Genomic DNA, 23,520 nt, shown 5'->3' with positions numbered 1-23,520 from the left:
ATCCGTCTAGCTTCCAACATTCGCCTTGCCATTGTTAACTTCAAATGGTATCTTATTTGTTGGAGCTTGGCAACAAGATTACTAAATGAATATATGAAAATTTAAATATAAAAGATTCTATTCTAATTATTAAAAATATTTTTACTTTAATTATTAATATTAAGGGAAATAAACAGTAGATGATGTGTTAAAAATCAAAATTCAAATACAAACAACTTAGAGAATATGCAACATGAAAAAAAAATAGCATGAATAGTAAGATATCAAAATAATATAACATAAAATATTAACTACACATGTTTAAAAAATTAGAAAATTCGACTTAAAAGATGATATTTTGACTTGTTTTCTTTCAAATAGTATTCGTTTGTTATCCACCGATTGACCGGCTACGCCGGTGGGCAACCGTTGGGATTCAAATTTGCCAAGCGGGCCGCATGGGCCTTTATATCGGACCGCGGAGATGCCATCTTGAATTGTGGAAGAAGGATCTTGACCTTGAAAGAGTACAAATGTAGGGTTCGAAATCGATCACAGTGATCTTCTTTTGCGATGTCGACGATTAAAGGCAAATCTCTCAGCCTCATTCGCTTTTGCGATGAGAAGGGGAGGAGGCTAGCGCAGATCTGAAGATTCTGAAGCAAAGTGATCGGTTTCATTGTTCTTCTGCTCCCTCTGCAAGGTGTCACTTCTCGTCTTACTTTTCGTTTCGTCTGGATGGTTTCCACGCGTTCACCATTAGGGTTTCTGTTCGTTCTTTAGGCGGATGAGGCTCTGAAACCGGGAGTTCTTGGTGGAGTTGACGCAATTTACGTTTGATGTTTCTTTTTCTGAGTGATTTTTACGGATCGGTTCTTGGGGGTCTGTTTTTGGGGGTTTGGAAGGATGCGTTGACTCGGATTAAGTTGGATGAATTAGAATTTTGTTGCCATTTCGTGTTTTTTTTAATATGATTTTGTTAGCTCAGCTTATCAACTTGCAATTTAGGTAGTCAAGTCTCTAATTTGGGCTTTTCTTGGTTTTTTTAAAAATATTCTGATTAAATTGGTAAGCTTTTCTTTCTCCATTCTTGAATTTGTAGGAGTTCTCCTTTGCATGTTATGTTCTGCACTTGGATACTAATTCACATTGTCATTTTCCCTGAGCAGAATCGTTGGTTTGTGCAGCGTGTTGATGTTTTTCTTCCCTTGCTTCTACTACCTATGATTTTTCCCGTGCTTGGGGAATCTCTTTCCGATGATTTGGAAGTTAATCCAGAATCACAGCTACCAAATTTGGATTGGATAACTAGTGTTGAGACTTTAGTAAGTGAGAATGGTGAGTGATAAAGGAAAAAGAGTTCATACTGATGAAGTGTCTTCATCCAGCGCTGTTCATGATGTGAATGGCTATGAAATCCAGAAGCAAAGATCCTTGAATGGGTATGTATTGACTGCCTGTCCGGCTTTTGCATATTTCTTTGTCCTCATTGCATTTGCAAGAACCTCCTTTTCATTTGGAGTTCCTCTTTAGTTAACTTCTGATTCTATCATTGTTGAAATGCTTACTTTTTGAATTGCTAATTCCTGATTCTATCAATGTTGAAAAGCCTCCTTTTGAATTACAAAATGAAAAATACCTGATTATCTTTTTACAAAATTATTTTAGGAGGACTACTGGTCCAACACGTCGATCAACCAAAGGACAGTGGACACCTGAGGAGGTAAGATTTTGATGGTTAAATAGCACAATTTCTTATTTGTTACATTTTTAAATATTATTGTTTATTTGTCTTACAAATATTCTACTTGATTTTTTTTTTTCTAAAATATTGCACATTTGCTGCAATTTGCATATATCTGGTACTTTCCTTGAAATTTTTAGCTAGGTTGTCGACTTATTTGTGTTTCTGAACTAAATGTTATAATGGATTTTTTTGATTTATCATCCTTTATAGATATCATGTCAGCATGTCTATTGTCTAACATCATTATCTCTTCTCTTAAGAGAGAGTTTTTATTGGGTCCTTATCTCTAATGATACATTCAACCATCATTCAATATCCTACCTATATATTATTATAAATCATCTTAAATGCATTTTCCGATTGTTGCTAGTGTGATTCTGAAGATTACAACTTATAAGTGATTGTGAGAGCCTCCAAATTTCAATGACTTTCAATAGTGCTCATTTGACTTTGTTGTCATACTCTTCATCTTTGCTTTCTGGATGATTTCTAAAAATTCAATGTCCATACTTATTCTTTGCCCTTGCAACCTCTTAGATGTTTAGGAACTGCTAACATTTGAGAAATGGTATACTTATTCATTACTTTAATCTTTCTTTTATTTTCTATATCATGTTGACTACTGATGATGATTAAACACATCAGCAATCTGAACTGCTGATGCTATGATTGCATGCCACTTGTTTAATAGTGACAAAAATTCTTGTGATTTATTTTTGATAAAATGGTTTTCTCTTGTCCTTTGGCATCATAGTGATATATGTAATGTCTGTTTGCTTGTTCTTTTTTCTGAATGTTTCTTTTGCATGCAGGACGATATATTGAGTAAAGCAGTTGAGAATTTTAATGGCAAAAATTGGAAAAAGATAGGTATGCTATTACTATAATAGACAATGGTTGGTGTTAGAATAAATTATGTTTTTTATTCTCATATAAACTTATTTGTTAGTGGAGTATTGTCAATATCTCGTATTATATACCGCATTATATGCTTGTGTCTCGATCATTTTCAAGATTCTAGAGAAATTGTTAACCGATACAAAAGAAATTCAAAGTGCTCAATGCAAATTTATTTTCAAGAAGATTTCAACAAGTTATGAGGCTTGACCTTGTAGTATAAGTTACATTGGTCCTATTCCACTATTCGATTTAGGGCTATATTCTTAGTAGTAATTAAATCTTTTAAATCATGTTTATTTACATCTAATAGAGTTTTGTTTTTCTTTCTATTTTTCACATCTTCAATCTAATTGCCTCAACTTGATCTCACTATATCATTTATTGGCCATGTTTAGAACATCTCTATACCATATTAATTTTTTTTCCATGTTGTATACTCTATTGTCTATTAGAGATACATATAATTTCTCCCAATTTGTAGCATTTTTTATTTAGTCATTATAGTAATTAAACACATTCATCTTAGTCCTTTCATTTATGCTACACAAGTTTTGAATGCATTAATTATAATTGACCAATACTTTGACTTATGAAGTATGATTCATCGTAATATGATTGCGATTTGGACAATTTCACTAATCCCACATGGATAGTTGTGGACTTTTAAAAGGGGATTTACATATTTAAATGAGCTTTTATTAAATTAGGCTTTAGCTTTCTTAGGCTTGTGGCTAAACCTATCAAAGCTAAAGTTCCCATATGAAGGTTGTGACCTTTTCACATAAAAACATATCTAATTTTAAACATATGATGTGCTTGGAGAGAATGTATGTATGGTGATGGAAATATCATTAGGCCACCATCCATTAGGTATGAATTTAGACCATGATTTGGAGTTTGGATCTTGATGAGGAAGTTATCCTAAATAGTGAATACTATGACACCAAGGACAGAGCCAGCACAACCCAGTGTGGGCAGCTGGGCCTGGACAAAAAAACTATATACATAATTCTCCACGACCAACTTACAAAACTCGAGCTCAAATCTCCTTAGCAATAATAGATATAAACTTTTTGGATTAAGTTCCATAATTCAGAACCAAAAGGGCAATTTCAGAAATAAAATTGATTTCTGATCATTTGGTTTCCTAAATTCCAGTTTCAGAATTTGAAACTTAATATACAGCCCAGACAAAAACAAATCAATGATTACACTGCCTTAATTAAACTTCATATTTGCACACATCCTATCCCTCGCTCTGCCCTTCGGCCTCTGCACATGCCTTCCAGCCTCCGCACTCTGCAGCAAACTACGTGCCTACTTCTTCCGCCCTCTGCAGCAAGCAAGGAAGCTCAATCAAAAGTAACCCTAATTCTTTAAACTTGTTTCCCCTTGTTCCGCAAAAAATTGGCAATGCTGACCTCTTTATTCTTTTGAAATTTGCTTTTGAGTTGGACTTAATGGCTAATTCTTGATTATGAATGTGGCCTCGTTGTGATTTGTGAACTGGAGTTGGCCGCTGCCTTGCATTGACGTCGCGGCTTGCAAAGTGGTAGTTTTGGTTTTTCAGCATTGTGTTTGTATAACTGTTCTTAACAATTTGCCTTGGGAAAATGCTAATTTTAGAGGTTTACCTAGACAATCTAGTTTCGTGTAAAATAAAAAAAGGTATCTTTTTTTTTTTTGTTCTTGAAGAAAAAGAAGAGGTTGATATCTTCTATTCTAGTCGAATAATCAATTACGCTTAATAGCTAATGGCCCGTATAACCAACAAAGGTCTATTTGAGAGCGTAAACCACAGAAGTTTTTTTTTTTAAAGCGATCCAATACAGTGCCACACTGAAGCTCCACCCCTATATGACTCCCTAGTTTAGGGGAGCTATTGATTAATTAAGTTGGTTTATCAGCATATATTAGTGAACTAATATTATCATATATCAAAGAACTCTGGGTTGCTTGGGTGATGACATAGTAGTCATTAGGTAGCACATGGAACCAACTAGAGGTGATTTTTGGACAATGATTTGGACTTTGGTTATTGACGAGGACATAAAGACTCAATTGATGGTCATTTTGACACACCAATTTAGTGAGTCATGGGCTAATAAGACAATTTTATAAGTTTGATGAGTGAACTTCTATTGACTTAACTTAGTATTTTATGCCTCTTTTTGAACCAACAAAGTCGTTATAATTGGTATCAAAGTGGACTGAACTTCTAAGCATGGTATAAAATACCAAACTGTGTTAGTCAGCATGGGCGGAATTTACTCTTTCCGACTGACAGTGGCATCAACATGGGGTTAGAGCTGTGAGGCCTATGTCACCTCGTAGCGACCTCCGAGAGGTTTTTTTTTTCCCATTTTCATTATTTTTTGAACACACTTAATTTCAATTCCTTTCCCCATTTCTTCCCCTCTCTTATTTTTTCCCCTCTATCCATTAAACTTTTTCCTTCATTATTATTTTTTTCTCCGTCTGTCCATGAGGGTAAATAGAGAGAAAAAAACTTCTTAATCTCTTTAAAGATGGTTAATTTTTTCCCTCCTTCATTTGTCCACGAGATAAGTAGAGAAAAAAACCTTTTAAAAGATGGTTAATTTTTTTTTCCTCCTTCATCTGTCCATAAGGTAAACAAAGAAAAAAAAACTCTTTAATATGGAGAACAAATTGTTAGGAAAAATAAATAATATAATATAATATAATTTCTAACCTTATAAAATATACTATTATGAATTAAATTGTTCAATATATAAAAATTTGGTTTAATTTTAAACTGATCAAAATAATTCCAAATTAAGTTCACTTTAAAGCTACTTGATCCTATCATGTCTACTTGATGGACTTCATTTAACCCTAAATTGACTTTTCATCAACAAGCATCACATGTTTCACGAGATAATATCAAAATTTGAACTTAACATTCAACATTTCAAATATAACCTAATAGTAAGCGTCTATAACAATCAAATATTAATAAAAATATTTTTAATCGATATATTTATATTTAAAATAATACTGAAATCGTATTGACATGGCATGATACAATACTGAAATTACAAAACTTCAATACGATTGAAATTTTAAACCTTTTTTCCAAGCCTAAGCATAGTGATGAGACACAGTGCATGTTATTTGCAGATGATATTGTTTTGGTAGATAAGACACATGACGGAGTAAATGCTAAATTTGAATCTTGGTGGGAAACGCTAGAAGTGAAATGTTTTAGACGTAGTAGGGTAAAGACAAAATATATGAAATTTAAGTTTAACAATATTAGACGTAATGAGGCAATTGTTAAGATAGGAGCTGACGAGTTGTATGAGAATTTTAAGTATTTAAGATCATTTTTGTAAAAGGATGGAGGGATTGAAAGAGATGTCTTACATAGATTACAAATAGGATGGTTGAAATTGAGGAGAGCAGGTGCTCTTTGTGATTTTAAAGTACCTCTAAGACTTGAAAGAAAATTTTACAAAATGACGGTTAGACTTGCTGTGTTATATGAAGTTGAATGTTGGTTATGACTCGAGCACATGAACAAAAAATAAAAGTTGCAACGATGAGGATGATAAGGTGGATGTGCGGACATACAAGGATGGAAAGGATAAGAAATGAAAATATTAGAGAGAAAGTCGGGGTTGCACTTATTGAGGGAAAACTCCATGAGACACGTTTAAGATTTACGACTATGTACTTAGACGACCTATAAATATACTCCTGTTAGATGTGAAATTATGACAAATGTGCATATCAAATGAGGAAGAGGAAGACCAAAAAAAAAACTTGGTTAGTAACAATAAGATAAGATAAAATTTATTTAAATATAAATGATGATATAGTAGGGGATAGAGCCTAGTGGCATAGAAGGATTCATATAATTGACCCCATCTAGTGGGATAAAGCTTGATTGTTGTTGTTGTACGTTCGATTTTGACATCCTACGATAAGTTATGTGTATGTGTCAATTTCCTTAAAGTCATACTTTGAAAACCTTTTGATCACAGCTGTCAATGGCTTCAAGATGATATCTCTAGCACATATAGACTCCGGGACATTTCAAAAACCTGTAGCACTTGGAATGGGTTTGATCAGAGCTCTCTAGGCCAAAACTCATTAATGGACCTAGAGATCGAACCCATTCCAAGTGCTATAGATTTCCGAAGTGCTCCGAAATCTATTTGTGTCTAGAGATATCAACTTGAAATCATTAACAGTAGTGATCCGAAGGTTTTCAAAGTTTATGACTTTAAGGCAATTGACACATAGAAATAACTTATCGTAGAGATGTTAGAACCAGACATGGACACTATAAATACCTTTACTGAACTACCCTCTTCTATTACATGTCAACTTTTCAGAAATCTAAATCCCCTAGGTCCATCAATGTGTCTCGGTCAAAACTCATTAACGGACCTAGAGAGCTCCGATTGATCCATTCTAACTCCTATGGGTTTCTGCAATGCTTCGGAGTCTAAATATGTCATTATTTATTGTTTTTGTGGTGCTGGTTTTTTAAAAAACAGCACCACAGAGGTGATGGTGTTTAAAAATCAACATTAAAAAAAAAATAGAAGAGAGGAAAGAGAAATGTTTACATGCAAGAGAAGAGAGGAAAGAGAAGAGCCAACTTATGACGGAGAGGTAAAATGGGAATGAGGTGCGCCTTTTGAGCATTCAAAAACTTATGCGTCCTTTGGGAATTTGCCTCTCTTTATTCGATTAATGCTATCTTCGTCAATGTTTGCAAATTACATTTTCATGATCGCGCCTTTTACACATTATTTTCACATATTATTTCAATGATACCAATCATAGTTACCGTGTTTCAAATGCTTAAAACACAGATTTTTAAGATGCTATTGTTGTGATGTTCATAATCTATTCACTTCAGTTTCAAAATTTTCGGACTTCACTTTATGCTTCTTATATATTTAAAATTTCTTGTGCCCTCAGTTTCTTTTCTTTATTTTATTATCCAATTAATATTTGATTTAATAAAATTTTAATGTCTCTTTGTCTAGTAGTAGTTTTCAATTTTCATTTGGTTCTTGTTATGTATCCTTTCTTAGACTTAGGCACATATTTTCTTTGTTTCTCTTGACCTGCAGCTGAATGCTTTCCAGACCGGACTGATGTCCAATGCCTACATAGGTGGCAAAAAGTTTTGAATCCAGATCTTGTGAAAGGACCATGGTCAAAGGAGGTGAGAACATTTTGTTGATCAGCATGACAAAGTTTGCTTCTTCGTTGAAATTTTCTCAAGGCTTAAATAGGTTAATATATTCTTATTTTTTCACTATCATAGGAAGATGAAATTATAATTGAAATGGTAAATAAGCTCGGACCCAAGAAATGGTCAGCAATTGCACAAGCATTACCTGGACGAATTGGAAAGCAATGCAGGGAAAGGTAAAGTACTTAGAGCAACCTTATCTTGATTTGATTATCAGGTATATAACCTATTTTCTATTTAAGAAATTACAACTAGTTTGGAGATCTTGTGACACGATGTAGGAATAAAGTCTCTCACCTTTACAAAATTTTGTAGGTAATGCTTTTAGGGAAATAGTCAGACTGATTTCGAAAAGTTGTTTTGAAATGTGAAAGATAAATGCTTGCTCAACGAACATTTTTCAGTTTTATAAATAAAATTCTATTACCATACTGGATCTTGTTTTCTCTGGAGAATTGAGATTATCTCATTTTCTACAACAATTTTTTGTTCAGAATATTATTAAAACTCTAAAATTTTCTTTTTCTTTTGGTCCTTAGGTTGTCTGATAAACTGATGATTGAACCCTTCAGTTATCTTAAAAGGCACAACCATATCAACTCACCTTCCACCTGTAGTTAATGGTAGCGGGGTGATCATTGCTCAGTAAAGACAAAAAATTATGGCTCTGTTTCTAGTACTAGCCATATACTTTATCTGCCTAAATTCAATTGGACTCGAGCATGCCAAGGTTGAATTCTTCTGTTTGTTTCTTGAACTTGAAGGCAGTTGCTTTTGTTGATATTGTCTGTATATTATGAGTTTGATGATGTGAAAGGGAACCCATTGAAAGGTTTAGACTTTAGACCAGTTCAAACATTTATATCATTTTCAGATCTGCACTGTGTTTGTATTTAATGTTCTACTTTCTATTACTTTTAGAGATAGACCTGACGTATTTTGTCTATATAATATAGAATTGATTTATATTATGGATTTGTAAAGCCTATATAAGAAACTTAGAGTCAAGGTTGGAGGCAGTTTATGATCAACACTTGCTCATTAACACTCGGACAGTTTTAATTCTATTAACAAGGTAAACTAATATTAGATAATAGATTTGCTCTTGATTGATTTAAGTTATTTAACCCATTTATTTATTGTATTATGGATCATTTTCTACCTATCCGAAGAGCTTGACCCTGTAGTGAGGGTTTGGAAATCAATATGATGCCTTTCAGTGAGGAACATAAGTTTCTAGCATTGAGAGAATCATGAAGAACTCTTTCTAGCAGCATTGATCATATTAACAAACAAATACACCTGCTCTGAGTCTAACTTCTAAAAGTAAAATAAATAGAATGATTAGATTTGATCACAGTCTAAATCTCAGAATAATTAAAACCTTCGTTCCAATTCCCTTTTCTACATCATGTAATATTTTCTATTTATTTTTAAATTTATGTTCATGCGTGATCCTTTAGCAACTATTTTCGTCCTTTTGAAAGATAAGTACGTGCGGAAGATAAAGATATCCTAGAATTTTGTTGAGATTTTGTGCTTATTGTTCTTTTAACATTGTCAGTTTGATTCTATATTGCAGAACTCATGATGAAACTAACATTTTATGGAATTAATTGCAGGTGGCATAATCATCTTAATCCTTCCATTAATAGGGAACCATGGACTCAAAAAGAGGAAATATCACTGATTATTGCTCATCAAATACATGGAAATAAATGGGCAGAGTTAACAAAGTACTTACCAGGCAGGTGAGAATAAACTCTTTAGTTTTTCCTCCTTGTTTGTTTCTGGTCGTTTTGAGTTGGTCTTAAAGGTTATGTTTGCCCATTTGATGCTGTTTGTCTAACTACTATAGCTACATTTTAAGGAGTAATTGAATATATGTCTGCTATTATTTTAGCTGGGTTGGCCTCTTAAGGCAGCTTTGTTCATTATCTTATTTCTCAATGTACAGCCTAGTCCTGGAAGGAAAAAAAAACACAAAATTAGTTCTACTTCAGGCTTTGTTAACCTTATAATGGTGTAATATTTATATACGATGCTAGCCTGGATATCATACTATGATAATGCATTTCTTTCATTCATTAACATATGCTCATTTGAACCTTTAGTTCATCAAGTAAACTATATCACTTTCTTGATAAACCAGCTGTATTTTTTTATAATGTTTTATTGCATCTGCACCATCAGGACGGACAATGCAATAAAGAATCACTGGAATAGTTCAGTAAAGAAGAAAATAAGTTCATATCTTGCATCAGGATTGCTTTCTCAGTTTAAAGGGATTCCTGATGCTGAAAATTCTCTGTTAGTTGATGGACAGACATGCAATGAGAGTGATAGAAAAGAAAGGTTAGAAGATGAGGATTCATTAGAACGTAGCCAAACATCATCTGCCAATTTGTGCTGCTCTCAATCTGATGAACTTGTCAATAAAGTACCAATTGATGATGACAAGAAAAATAATAGAAACATTACTAGAGAAGAGTTTCAGGACTCCCATTTTGCCATGTGCATTAATGAATATGCATGTGTTGTTCCTGAAGTACAATATGAAGTTTCTACATCTCCAAGCTTAATACCTGAAAATATACCAGAAACAAATGCTGAAGATATGAGAGCATACAAATTATCAAATAATTCTTCAGTAGAAGTTTCCCAGAAATCATTGGACTTAGAAGAAATGTCAGAATACAATAACCTTTGTATGCGAAACAACACAAATGAATTCTCTGTATGGCCAAATTTGTTAGATCATCATGAGAAGCAGAGTAATGTTAACATATGTGAGATTGGTTGCTTTGACAACTGCCTTTATGGTTCAGGTGTTAGTCAAGGAAATATAGAGGAAATTCCAATTGACCTTGGTGTTCCAGATTTTTTAAATTCAGACTCCTCTGCTGTGAATTCCGGTAATTCTTTAATTTTTGAATCTTATAAAAATTTGACTATGCTTTCGAATCAAGTATATCCTGGAAGCTCATGTGGCATGCTTGGAATTTCCCATTGCAACAACAATTTGGTGGCCCTAGCACCTCCTTACCAAACCACTGTCCATGAAAATCTATATGGATGTTATACTCTTGAAACCAGAGAAGTCACTTTTGGAGCTCAAGATCAGGAAGTCGTTACATGTTCATACGATGGTGTTGCTTATCCCAGTTGCTCTTCGATGTGCCACACTGATAGCAGTCAGCCTAAGGTTACTCTGCTGGAAGGTAAGGGGCAGGAGATTGGCATTGCAAAGCAAACACATTCCAAAGATATGGTTTCTGTTACTCCTGATCTAAAGTTAACACCCAGAGATGTGGACAAAAATGTGCAGTCTGTAGATATGTTGTCAGTAGATATGACAGAGTCTGGAGCTTTGTTTTATGAACCTCCGTGCTTACCAAGCTCAGAGATTCCATTCTTCAGCTGTGATCTCATATCCTCTGGAAATTTTCAGCAAGAATATAGTCCTCTTGGAATTCGTCAATTAATGATGTCCCCTATGAACTGTTCTACATCATATAACTTTTGGGATTCACCTTCTCATGACGACTCAACTGATGCCCTTCTCAAAAATGCTGCCAAAAGTTTCATGTCTACACCATCTATTATGAAGAAGCGGCAACGTGAATTATTGTCACCTCTAGTGGAACAGAGAGCTGACAAGAAACCTGGCAAACATATGGTTAGTACCTCACGTTCATTTCCTTTGGATTATGATGACAAATGTTCTGAGATTAATATGAACAATGAAGTTATTCTTGACAAGACTTCTCCCAATTGTGCTGAGGTGGCCTTTAATTGTCCTTCTGATAATCAGCAGAATGTACCTTCTTTGGATGATGACAAAGAAAACATAATGCATTTTGCTGAGCATGCAACAGATTGTACTGGTAAAGGGACATCCTCTCCAACAACTTTAAGTGCTACAACCAAATTGAATTCTGGTGCTTCAAGAAGGATAGTGAGTTCATGTACCATATGAATTTTGTTGTGCGTTTTATGTATTGACAATTTCTTTAATTGTGTGGAGATACTTCACTACCTTTTAGTATATCGACTATAAGATCAGTAACCCTTTTGGTCAGTGACTAGTATTGAAAACAAAGTAAAAAGAGGGTGATAGTTATTGAGGGAAGCATCAATCGTTCGGTGCATGAAGTGTAATTAGATCAATTTATTTATATTTGCATTTTGGAATCCATATTTTCAATTAGGAGGATTTATGGTTCATTTGGAAAAATAAAAATAAAGTATTCAGGCTCTGTTTAGAAAGTGTACCAAATTGCTAATATATGTATGATTCTTATCCTTTCTATATTACTCTAAGTAAGATGAGTTACTATAAGAGTGATTTCAAACGTCCAACCAATAATAATTGAGTTGGGAAAAGACATGAAATGAATTTAAAAAAAAAAAATGAAGTGGTACTGAGATAATTTACCAACAAGTATATCCACTATAAGACCAGTAACCCTTTTGGCCTGTGACTAGTATTGAAAATAAAGTAAAAAGAGGGTGATAGTTATTAAAAAAAAAACCTGTTAAATTATGCAACTAATCAACTGTTATAAATTGTTTTCAACAAAATTCTGGTCTAAATTCTTCTATCTCTGGAGTTTTAAGTTCTTGTCTTGTGCCTTTTTTTTATTGTTTACTTTGCACTTTGCTTTCCTTATCTGCTTCATTAAGTATTTAAAAGTAGATTGAGCGTTCTACCATAACATCTCCTCAGTTAAATTCAAGATGATTTCTATCTATTTAAATTTCTTTAATGTGCATGGTAGCCTACTTAGGGGAACATGTTCATGAGTTAAATTTCCAAAGGTTTCAAACTCAGATATGGCCTTAATACTTATTAACCAAAAATGTGATTATTCATGATAGTTGAATTTGAAACTGATATTTGCAAAATTACTTGAAATCTAGTAAGATGACTTCTTACCACACACCTCCCAATATCATTTTTTTTGTAAAGGTGCCCACTAAGTCATTAAGTTAGTTCAGAAATAATCATGTGCACTGAAATGCAGTCTTGGTGCCCAATAGATGTCATAACCAATTAAATTTTAGTGGATATCAGAGAGCATTGGGTCTAATCATATCCCTTTATCCATGCAAATTGACCTCTTCTTTGTATAAAGAATGGTGAGTATAGGTGCCAATTTTGCTACTCTATTTAGTATAACTACAATCCATTTGATTTGATTAAAAGTCAAGTTTTATTTAGTGAGCACTTGGAAAATAAGGCGCACGAGGAACAATGTTCATGACGCATGGGACAATGTTGGGACAAATTCACTAGATTATTTAAACATGACAATGCTCTAAATTTTCTTGGCCCATTCATATCGGTGCATCAAAAATATCTGAGTTGGGTTTGCCAATCAATCGATAAATATCATCAATGTTTTGTATTTTTAACTGAAAACAGAGTGAGCCTGTTTCTCCTGTGGTTTAGACATTAAACCTTTTTTTCCTGTTTTAGTTTCCAACCTGACTGAGAAATAATCCTTTGAATGTTTTTGTTGTGACAGCTATCTCGAGCACTTGTTGCATGCAACTCAAAGGATCCAGGACCGTCCAGGGAATTGTCTATTACAAGTGCAAAGTCATTGAAAGTTAAAACTATCAGTAATTCTACAGATGCGCCAAATAATGGTCAAATAGAACCTTGTGCTCAATTGGCAGATTTCCCTATTGTGCTTTCTCCTTGTGTTGTGGAAACCCATAAGAACCTTGATTCAGCCCCAGAAATAGCAAAATATTCTGTTCAATCAACAAGGCCTTCTCCTTTAGTGGTTGGAAAATGCAGTTCAACAATTGATGATATCACACACTTAAATATGTAAGAAAATTCATAAGCAACTTTATTGCCTTTTTGTATAGTGCTGATAAGGAGGAACAATTTATATTAAAGAAAACATGTAGATTAATTTTGTCTATGAAAATGCATAATAAAGCAACAACTTATATTACAAGTAGTATTGTCTATGAATGCATCAAACATGCATAGTACAGTAGATGGTTTCTTTTCATGTGGATGTAGTTCTTTCAAATATAACTGTTATTCCTTGTAGAGCAATTAAAGATCAACTTTTTAATATTTTACTAGTTTTTTTTTACACTCTTAACTTTCTAAAGCTATGCAGTAGAGCATTAACAACATCATGTTGCAGTTGAGGGGTGTGTTAGAATAGGTTTATATTAGTGATTTTTAGTCTAATATTGTGTTTGTGGTACACCATACTCTATATGATGAGGGGGTTTATTCAATAAAAGGCAGCCTAGTTTTTTAGGTTTAGATGAACTAATTTTTTTTTCAAAAACAACAAACAAAATGTAAAATTGTCACTAAAGAAGTATGATTAGACTTAGAAAATTGAACATCAGAATGCTTGCATGTTGTGGTGAAACAATATATTCTGTTTATGCTCTTTGAAATATCAATACTTTGTCCTTACAGCTTTGGTGATACTCCTGGCATCAAAAGAGGGATTGAATCTCCTTCAGCATGGAAGTCACCTTGGTTTATGAATTCTCTCCTTCCAGGGCATGTAATTAGCAGTGACCTTACATTTGAGGTTAGAAGTAAAGCATCTTATTGATTTACTTGTCTCACTTTTGTTTCTCCACTTTGCGACTCTTTGTGCAGGCATACTTGGATTATATTGTAAGAAAATATACTATCTACTAAGTGAATTCATCTTGACTACTTGAAGATAAAAAATATTTTGTTCCTTACAATAACTTTTGTGCTAAATTAGCTCTGCCCTTATCTTCTTTATCCTATATGTTTTGTGCTTGTCCCAATTATAGTCTAAGAGCTATATAAAAAATTTCATAAGTAGTACTCAAATCAATTAAATATATTGGTTAATGCTTTGTTTAGTCTCCCTATAGCCCTTACACCTCCTATGCTAATAGATTCAACTCCTTCAACTAAGAATTTAGTTGCCAACCCTTGTTGCTCAATACAAATGGTTTTTTTTTTACTGTTATTGGAGCAACACCTATATCCCACCAAACACATTCGTCCCAACAACAACATAGGTCAATAGGGTTCCTTTTGTTTATCAAGTGGGAATTTGTTAATTTCTTGCATGCCTAATGTCGGTACATAGCACAACAAAAGGAATTGAATTGACTTCATTTGGCAATCATGAGAAAGAGGATTGGGGCTATAAAATGCTTGAAAACTTACTGGAAAGCGATGGCAAATGTTGATCAGTGAGAGGCAATAGCAACGATGAGCAACGACGATTTTTTGACTTCTTATTTTCAACACGCATAAGTCTATTATCTAGGTGGGTGAGAGATGTGGTTACAGGAGAGAATGTCAGTATCTGGGGAAGTTCTTGCCGATGGTCATTGGCCAAATTGTGATAGTAGCTATTGCGATGACGTCGTGAGAGAGAAGAGAGAATAAAGTTATAAATTTGTAACAATAATATAAACTTGTAGCGATGATATAATTAATTATATGTTATATGAACATGTGGGTTATAATTTGTAAAAGTGTTATTATATTTTATAATTGTTATAATAATAATAATATAAATAATATATAGATATATTTATTAAATATTATGTAAATAATATATAGTTATCATATATTAAAAATAAAAGTCCGCCGTGGCTGGTCCCAAGCCTAGATGAGAAAGGGTGAGGGTTGTGTTCGGTTGCTAGCTAGTCTCAGTAAGGACTGCTATATCTCCATGAGAACTCGGGTGTAGTGTTAAATATACAAGAGTTTGTGTTGTAGGATCCGACTGGAACATATTAGCTAGGATTGCTATATCTCCATGAGAACTTGGGTGTAGTGTTAAATATACAATAGTTCTTACACCATAAGTTGGATAAGGACAAATATTATAGGAAAACTAATGGTCTGAGATTTAGAATATGGAATATAAGAGCTCTCACGGTAAAATAATGGAGTAGGAAAGAAGACAAAAATGATAGAGAACTCGGATTTTAAGTTATGGTATATAGGAATGAGTAAAACAAGAAATGAAGTAGGTATTATTATAGATAGTCCGTTAAAGGATGAAGTTGTTGGAGTAGTTAGAAAGGGAATAAGATTATAGCTATCAAGATAGTAGTGACAAAAAAAACTATTAATGTAATTAGCATATATGAACCTTAAGTAGGATTAGATAAAGAAGCCAAATCTAGGTTTTGCTATGATCTAGATGAGGCATAACCAAACATTCCACCAAATGAAATGATTTTAATAGGAGGAGATTTAAATGAGCATGCGAGAGTGAAATAAGGAATATGATAGGTGCATGGGGTTATGGCTTAAAAATAAAAAATGAAGAAGGGAAAACTTAATTGGATTTTATGAAACGAACACTTGGTCACGTTCAAAAGTAGGAATAATAAATCGTAAATTGACTTTCTTATAGTTAGGAAGAAAGATAAAAAGATTTGTTAAGATTGTAAGGTCATCTCTAGAGAAAACTTAACTACCCAACATAAGTTAATAGTGTTAGATATACATCTCAAATATAGTATCAATAGAAGGAAAATATATACTACTCATAGAATTAAGTGTAGAAGTTAAAGGATAGGAAACAAAATATATTTAAGGAGAGGATAGGAATACAAGTATTATGAGAAATATACGGTGACTTAAATATGACATGGGATAAAATGGTATCAAACTTGAAAATAGTAATCAATAGTGTACTCAGTGAGTCAAATAAGCGTGCACCACCAAGTAAAGAACAACCAATAAGAAAATATAGGAGAAAGTGAAAAACAATGAACAACCTATAAGATATTATATACTTGTGAGAACAAAGAAAATTTTAAAAAATATACAATAGCCAAGAAGAAACTAAGTAGTAAATGAAGCTAAGAATGAAACTTTTGAATACTTATATTGAAAATTGGATATAAAAGAAAGGAAAGAGACATTTACAGAATAGCTAAAGCGAGAGGGAAGAAGATAAGAGATCTTGTCTAAATAAGATGTATTAAAAATGAATGTAATAAAGTACCGGTAAATGATGAGGAAATAAAAGAGCAGTGACCAACTTAACTTATGTAATTTAAATAGATCAAATGAATATAGAAATTTAAATTTTTATCGTAGAATTCAAACTTCAGAAGTAGAAGAAGTTCAAATAGGATGCAAAATGGAAAAATAGTTGGACTAGATGATATTCTGATAGAGGTATGAAAGTGCCTAGAGAAATAAGGTATTGAATGGATTACAAAGTTATTTAACTTAATATTGAAAACGAAAAAAATATTTGATCAATGGAGGATAAGTACTCTAGTTCCTTTATATAAGAACAAAAGAGACGTACAAAATTGTGCAAACTATAGGGATATTAAACTAATGAATCATCCCATGAAACTTTGGGAAAGAGTAATAGAAAAAGATTACGGAAGGAGACTACGGTGATCAAAAATCAATTTGAATTTATATCTGCAAGGTCGACAATAGAAGTTATACATCTTCTCAGACAATTAATTAAAAAATATCAGGAACAAAAACAAGATCTATACATGGTATTTGTTGACCTAGAAAAAGCTTATAATAGACTTCCAATAGAAATTATATAGAGAACTTTAAAAAAGAGAGGTGTTAGCGTAGTATATATTGAACTAATTAAAGATATGACCTGCTATGTTATATTGAGCTGAATATTGAGCTATGACTCGAGTACATAAGAAGAAGATAAGAATTACAGAGATGAGAATATTAAGGTGGATTTGTGGACATATGAGGATGAACAAGATAAGAAATGAGAGCATTAGAGAGAAAGTCAGGTGACATCTATGGAGGGAAAACTCCCAGAGATACGTTTAAGATGATATAAATATCTACTTACATGACCAATAAATGCTCCAGTTAGGTGATGTGAAACTATGACAAATATCCACATCAAACGAGGAAGACGTTGACCAAAAAAGCTTGGTTAGTAACAATAAAATAAAATAAAATTTATTTAAATATAGATGATGATATAGTAGGAGATAGAGCTCAATGGCGTAGAAGGATTCATATAGTCAACCCCACCTATGTGGATAAATAAGGCTTGGTTGTTGTTGGTAATTCATTTATATCATCTAATTTAGGCATGGTTTAAAGTGTCGTGCCGAGACGGTCGAAACGGGCGAAACATCTCGTTCCGCTCGGCAATCGACATCGGCACGACCCCGGCACCAGACCCGCGATAGGTGCGACGTGTTGCGCTACCCCGTGGTCACAGCGGAGGGATCGCTCGATCCTGCAACAGCAACGGAGGGGTCACATAACCCTTCCGCTACCGCCGCAGAGGCATCGTGCGACCCTGCGGTCGCGCCGAAGGAGTCAAGTAATCCCCGTGGCCATGGCTGGTTGCGCAACCCCTCGACAACGCCGAAGTCGTGCGGGCTCGCGAGTGGTGTCGGATTTCAGATTTTTTTTTTAATTAAACTTAGGTTCATTATTAATCAACTCCTAGCTATGATGGAGATAATCTAAAGAGACTTTATTAATCCCTAATAAAATTATCTAATTAATTTATATTTTATTTATTTTAATTTAAAAATTATAATAAGTTTTTTGTTTATTTATTTATCTATTTTCATATCTTTTCCTTTTTTTAAAGATTATTTTTTATATTGTTTATTTTTAAAATATTTATGTTAAATATTTTAGTTTTTAATTAATATATTTTTTATTTAAAAAATATCGAAACTATATCAGCACGGCACGATATAGTATCGAAATCGTATCGTTCCGCTTCAAGACCGAAACCTCAGCACGGGTTGAAATTTTAAACCTTGAATTTAGGGTAATTAAATTGGTTATCTCATGATATAAATTACTTGACGTATTGCTTCTGCAGTGTTAGCATTGCAATTCATAAAGTCTGACAAGTCATATCACATTCTTATAAAGTTTTCCTCTTGGTTAAGAGGCGCATAGGGATGGCAATGGGTTGGGCCCCGTATAATATATACATATATTAAAGCTTAGCGGGTTGGCAGATCCAACCCGTCGGGTTTTGAGCGGGTTCGGGGTGGGCGGGTTGAAAAAGTAGACGGGATGGGTCCGGGTTCGGGTTCATTTTTTTCTGGAGGGGAGGGTTCTGGGATTGGCCAAACCCGGCTCGAACCCGCCCGGTTGCCATCCCTAGAGGCGCACTTTAGTCACATGAGATTTTAGAAGTATATTTCATTTTGCTAACTAATTCTTTATCTTATTACAATATCTTTGCCCATATCCTCTTATTAAATGGTAGATTTAAGACATTTAGAACTTTTTAATTGTTGGTAGGAATTTTATATCCATTCATCTTAACCATTCTAGTGGTTCTTTTCTTCAATTACACATATATTCAGTTTTGTTTTACTTAATTTAATTTAAGTCTTTAGTTTCTTTTTTCCTCTCCACAATTCAAGATTTGAATTTCATATAAAAACAACATACACTAAGTTGGTTGTCTTGATTTTGATTTGTTAGTTCAGCTGGTACTAAAGTAGATTTGACTAAAGGCAGACTCTTGGTATCAACCTATAGCTAGAGGAAAATCAGTTGTATTTTCTTAGTAGTTTTAACACTAGTAATGTTTTAAAAACCCTTTGTCACATGATATTTCTTTGTCTTCCAAAATCCACCCCTATTGTTGTATAGGGACTCTATAGATGTTTTCTAAGTCAATAAAAAAACATATGTAAATCCTGCTTTTCTCTATAGTTTGTTATTAATTGTATTTTTTTTCCATAGGAAAATTGAAGATCTAGTTTTGTTGCCCTCTTCTTGACCTTATAAGATATAAACTTGTATGACTAAAATGGACTTTTTGTCTTTGTATTAATTATAATTTTTTTCAAAAGCAAATGTAACAAATTTCTTATCTCCTAATTTTAGGATTTAGGATATTTTATGAGCCCGGGAGATCGAAGTTATGATGCCATTGGGCTGTTGAAGCAGTTCAACGCGCACACTGCTGAGGTAGTTGCAGAGGCCCAGGAGTTGCTGAGAAGTGGGAGCCCTGTAACACTGGAGGACAAGAAATTATCAGAAGAAAGTGCGGACTGTGGCAAAGAGCTGAAAATTTTTCAGATGCCATCGACTATCGTGGTATTTGTTACCTTTGACTATCAACTTTGGCTTTAGATACAGATTTTAATTGTTTTCATAGTGAATATTTGAGTTCAAGAAAATGCACTGCCAGACTATATTCACAAATAACATGCTGCACGTGCTATGTCAAATATGGGCATTCCAGATTGTAACTAATTTCATCAACATGAAGTATACTTAACATCAAGCATCTCAAAGAGAAGGTTCTATTGTTAATACGCATCCCTCATCATTCAAAATCAAATGTTGTCACTGGGCAAGATATAAACTGGCTTACTTTATAATCTGACTTGGCACCAGATAAATCAGAAGCATCTCACCTATGTTAATAATCAAATATCACATTTTTTTGTTGATGTTTCCTGTCATTAAATTTCAATTGACGCTTGTTAGCTTAGCAGAAATATCTAGATTTAATTTTTTTAATTCAGAATTTGTGTATCATATATCACATGATAGCTAGTATGAACAATAAAAAATATAGTGTTTTTGTTTTTCTCCCCTTAATCATAGGATATTAGTCATTTGCCCCCAGCATGTCTGCCACTTTAGGGACAACAAGGAGCACACTTGTTTTGTTTTTGATTAAATGTTAATTTGTTGCTAACATTGAGTTATTCTCCAGACCGAAGCTCGAGTTCTTGATTTCAGCGGATGTGGCACGCCAGTCAAGAAACCAGAAACTCTAAAAACAGGGAGTTCAGAGATGACCTTGAGCCCATCCTCGTATCTTATGAAGGTTTGCAGATAGAAGCATTCAGGATCGTAATTACAAAAGGCTTTTTTTCTAAAAAAAACAAGAGGTTTAAGATGTAGATAGATATCCATTGAGATAGCTATATTGATTTATTATTGCATTTCATTTTCTTCATCTTTGTTTTGAAGACCTAGCCATTCTTAATCAGTAGACAACTGATTTATGTGCTTTGTTCATGAATGCTAGTTGAATATAATGTCGACTCAATTTCTGTCTCCCCTTAGATACCACCACTGGGCGGATTTTCATTATCCTTTTAAATTTGAAAACGAACACTAATCTGAGGGTTAAGAATAGCTGCCAGGGACCTTTGTATGGGAGTTGTATATGTAAGACTTCTTTGAACAGAATATATGAGTTAGATTGAGTCAGTCTTTTATAACTGTTGACTTTTTATTGTTTGATAGCAGTATACTTATTTGAATCACTGCTCTTGGTTTCCTTCTTATGTTCTGTTCTTGGACATGACATCTCAGAATGCTTGAAAAAAAGTGTATTTGTCTAAAGTGCTCTTGGCAAAGGGACAACAGGGAGAAAGAGCCTCTGACAAGGTCACGACAAGGCATGGCACATGAAACTCCCCCTTTAAGAGGGCACATTGGTAGCTTTCGTCCTGGTTGTTGACCTTCGACCTGAACGGTCCAGGAGAAGACGCAAAAAAACGTCTCTGCTAGGTATACTTAATTCCTTTCCGCTTTACTAGAATTGAGAAATTGTATGACTAGTCAGGTTTTAGTAATATTAAAATGTGTATTCAATTTGAGGTCATCTGGATTTTTAGAAGTAACAAAATCAGCAATTTGGATTGCACTATTTGATACAGAACGACTTCTAATTAACACAATATTATCATTTTGACGTAATATGGTGTATGTGTGATTTTAAATAGTTTAGATTTTAGGTCGTCTTTCAGGAGTTTAGTTGGTCTGAGCTTTTACACAACTTAAAACCCAACTTTAAATGACAAGGTTTTGATCACGTGTCGTTTAAACTTTTGTCTCTTCTAGTTCTAGATTTACAAATAATCTCAACTCACATATATACAATTATATACGACAATTAAAGAGTTTAAGATCATTTGGATCTCCAACAAGTATATTAAAGCATGATCATGTTTTTTCTAGAAGTCCAAATGTCCTCAAGTGAATAGTAGTAAATTTGAGAATGGAGATTTTATTTATTTTTTTAGTATAACTAATAAAAAATATTAGCTTAAAAATAAATTGCATATTTATTAGTGTTAGAGTAAAGAACACAATGAAAAAAAAAACAAATATTAAAGTTTAATACTAATTAAAGGATTTAATCTACTTTAAATAATTTTATCATACTTCATGGCGTAGTAATTCATTACTTTTATAAAAGCCCATTAAAATAAATCTAGATGGTAACATGTTATATAGTAATTCTTTTACAATGGTGTGTAAAATAAAGTCAGAGAAAAAAAAAACTTATAAAAGTTGAAGCTAAATAGAAATTAAATATTTGAAAGGGACTATAAAAATCAAATTATTTAAGTATTATTATATTCTAAGAGGATTTTTTTATAATCCAAATGAGATTTGGATGCTCCTCCACTTCTTAGTATCACACCATAGTCCAAATGGTTTAGATCATCTCCAACTCATAACATCATATTTAGTGTAACCTAGAGATGGTAATCCTAGGTTATGGAAAGTCCTAATTACGATTAGGTAATGAAATCCTGGTCCAGAGGACTGAGAGAAGTCTTGGGTGGTCGAGGACCTTAGGCGAAATCTTAGAGTCGAGGATTCTAGGTGAAAATTCTAGGAATCATGGACACCCGGTGGAGGACTGGACGGGTTAGGATCGGGCGTTTAACATGAAGTCCTGACATTTCGAATGCTAAGCAAAAGTTCATTCGGTCTGGAGGACCGGCCTAGCAAAAGGTAATTTCCCCTGAGAGGAGTAGGTGAGGACACGTTTCCCATTGAGGGAACATTAGACGTAGGTTCAACCTAGAATTTTCGAGAAATCTGAAAGTCAAAATCGGACAGTTCGGAGACTATTGAATAATTTATTTATTGTGCTAACTTGGTCTTGCAGGATATATTTTGTATTTTGGACTAACATGACTTGCAAGGAGTGAAAAACACAAAATAAGCAAGAATAAACAGTGCTCAAGGTGCCTCTAAGGAGGTTGGAAGCGCCTCGAGCACCTTGGCTGAAGGCTCACGCGGAGAGGCGGGGAGGCGCCTTCCGTGTGCCTGAAGGCGCCTTGGAGCTAGGATGGAAGGAGCTTTTCATGCCTTGAAGGTGCCTTCAGATGGATAAACAGTGCAGGCTGCGGAATTTATCGACCCCGAGAAGTTGGGGATAAGATCCGAGCTGGAGGCACCTTCAAGGAGGTTGAAAGCGTCTTCAACAGCTTATAATTGTCCTCTTCGAGTAGTGCATCTAGGACAACTCGAATTCTAGTCTACCCTCTTACGCGCTGCTCCAAAGACTATCCAACGAAGTCGTAACGCTACTTCGACGATCAGAAGCTCTCAATTTCAACACCGTAGTTATCAGTATAGTTTTCAATTTTAGTACTTTAATTATAAAACTATTATACTCATTTCTGTAATATTCCAGATTGATAGTGAATTGCCCAAAGTAAACACTCAATAAGTGTAGGCCTTGAAGTAGGAGTCGTCACAACCTCTGAACCAAGTAAAATCAACTTGTGTTGTTGTTTTCTTTACTTGTTCTAATTATGCTACATTTTACTCGACTGTTTTAAAATGAACGTGAAAGTCACGAGTATTATTCACCCCCCTTAGTATATCTTGATCCTACAATTGGTATCAGAG

At 33.8% G+C, this 23,520-nt stretch overlaps 1 protein-coding gene across 7 annotated transcripts; it reads left to right on the top strand.

Annotated features, from left to right (window-relative positions):
* The first annotated feature begins 479 nt into the window (after positions 1–479).
* On the top strand, positions 480–21,567 carry LOC122040872 (transcription factor MYB3R-1-like). Of its 7 annotated transcripts, XM_042600345.1 has the most exons (14): positions 480–682; positions 1,149–1,421; positions 1,648–1,702; positions 2,539–2,596; positions 7,738–7,832; positions 7,935–8,038; positions 9,485–9,613; positions 10,056–11,541; positions 11,677–11,820; positions 13,394–13,704; positions 14,323–14,440; positions 19,732–19,944; positions 20,573–20,686; positions 21,181–21,567. In XM_042600345.1, exons 2-14 carry the CDS (start codon positions 1,315–1,317, stop codon positions 21,187–21,189), a joined length of 2,943 nt encoding a protein of 980 aa, XP_042456279.1. In that variant the 5' UTR covers positions 480–682; positions 1,149–1,314; the 3' UTR covers positions 21,190–21,567. The 7 variants fall into 7 exon arrangements, with proteins under 7 accessions (XP_042456279.1, XP_042456275.1, XP_042456280.1 ...); XM_042600341.1 differs by having other exon boundaries at positions 10,056–11,820; XM_042600346.1 differs by having other exon boundaries at positions 11,680–11,820; positions 20,573–21,226.
* The last annotated feature ends 1,953 nt before the right edge of the window (positions 21,568–23,520 follow it).

Source organism: Zingiber officinale, chromosome 2A, assembly GCF_018446385.1.
Source record: "Zingiber officinale cultivar Zhangliang chromosome 2A, Zo_v1.1, whole genome shotgun sequence".
Taxonomy (NCBI): Eukaryota; Viridiplantae; Streptophyta; class Magnoliopsida; order Zingiberales; family Zingiberaceae; genus Zingiber; species Zingiber officinale.
The sequence above is the reverse complement of the archived record's forward strand: the minus strand, read 5'-3'. Positions and strand labels throughout refer to the sequence as shown.

Bases quoted from the DNA above. Each gene is read 5' to 3' on its own strand.
- LOC122040872 (XM_042600340.1), top strand. From the start codon at position 1,315: ATGGTGAGTGATAAAGGAAAAAGAGTTCATACTGATGAAGTGTCTTCA. The intron at 11,821-13,393 runs GTGAGTTCATGT...TTGTTGTGACAG, and splicing joins CTGGTGCTTCAAGAAGGATA to CTATCTCGAGCACTTGTTGC. The intron at 14,441-19,731 runs GTTAGAAGTAAA...TCCTAATTTTAG, and splicing joins GCAGTGACCTTACATTTGAG to GATTTAGGATATTTTATGAG.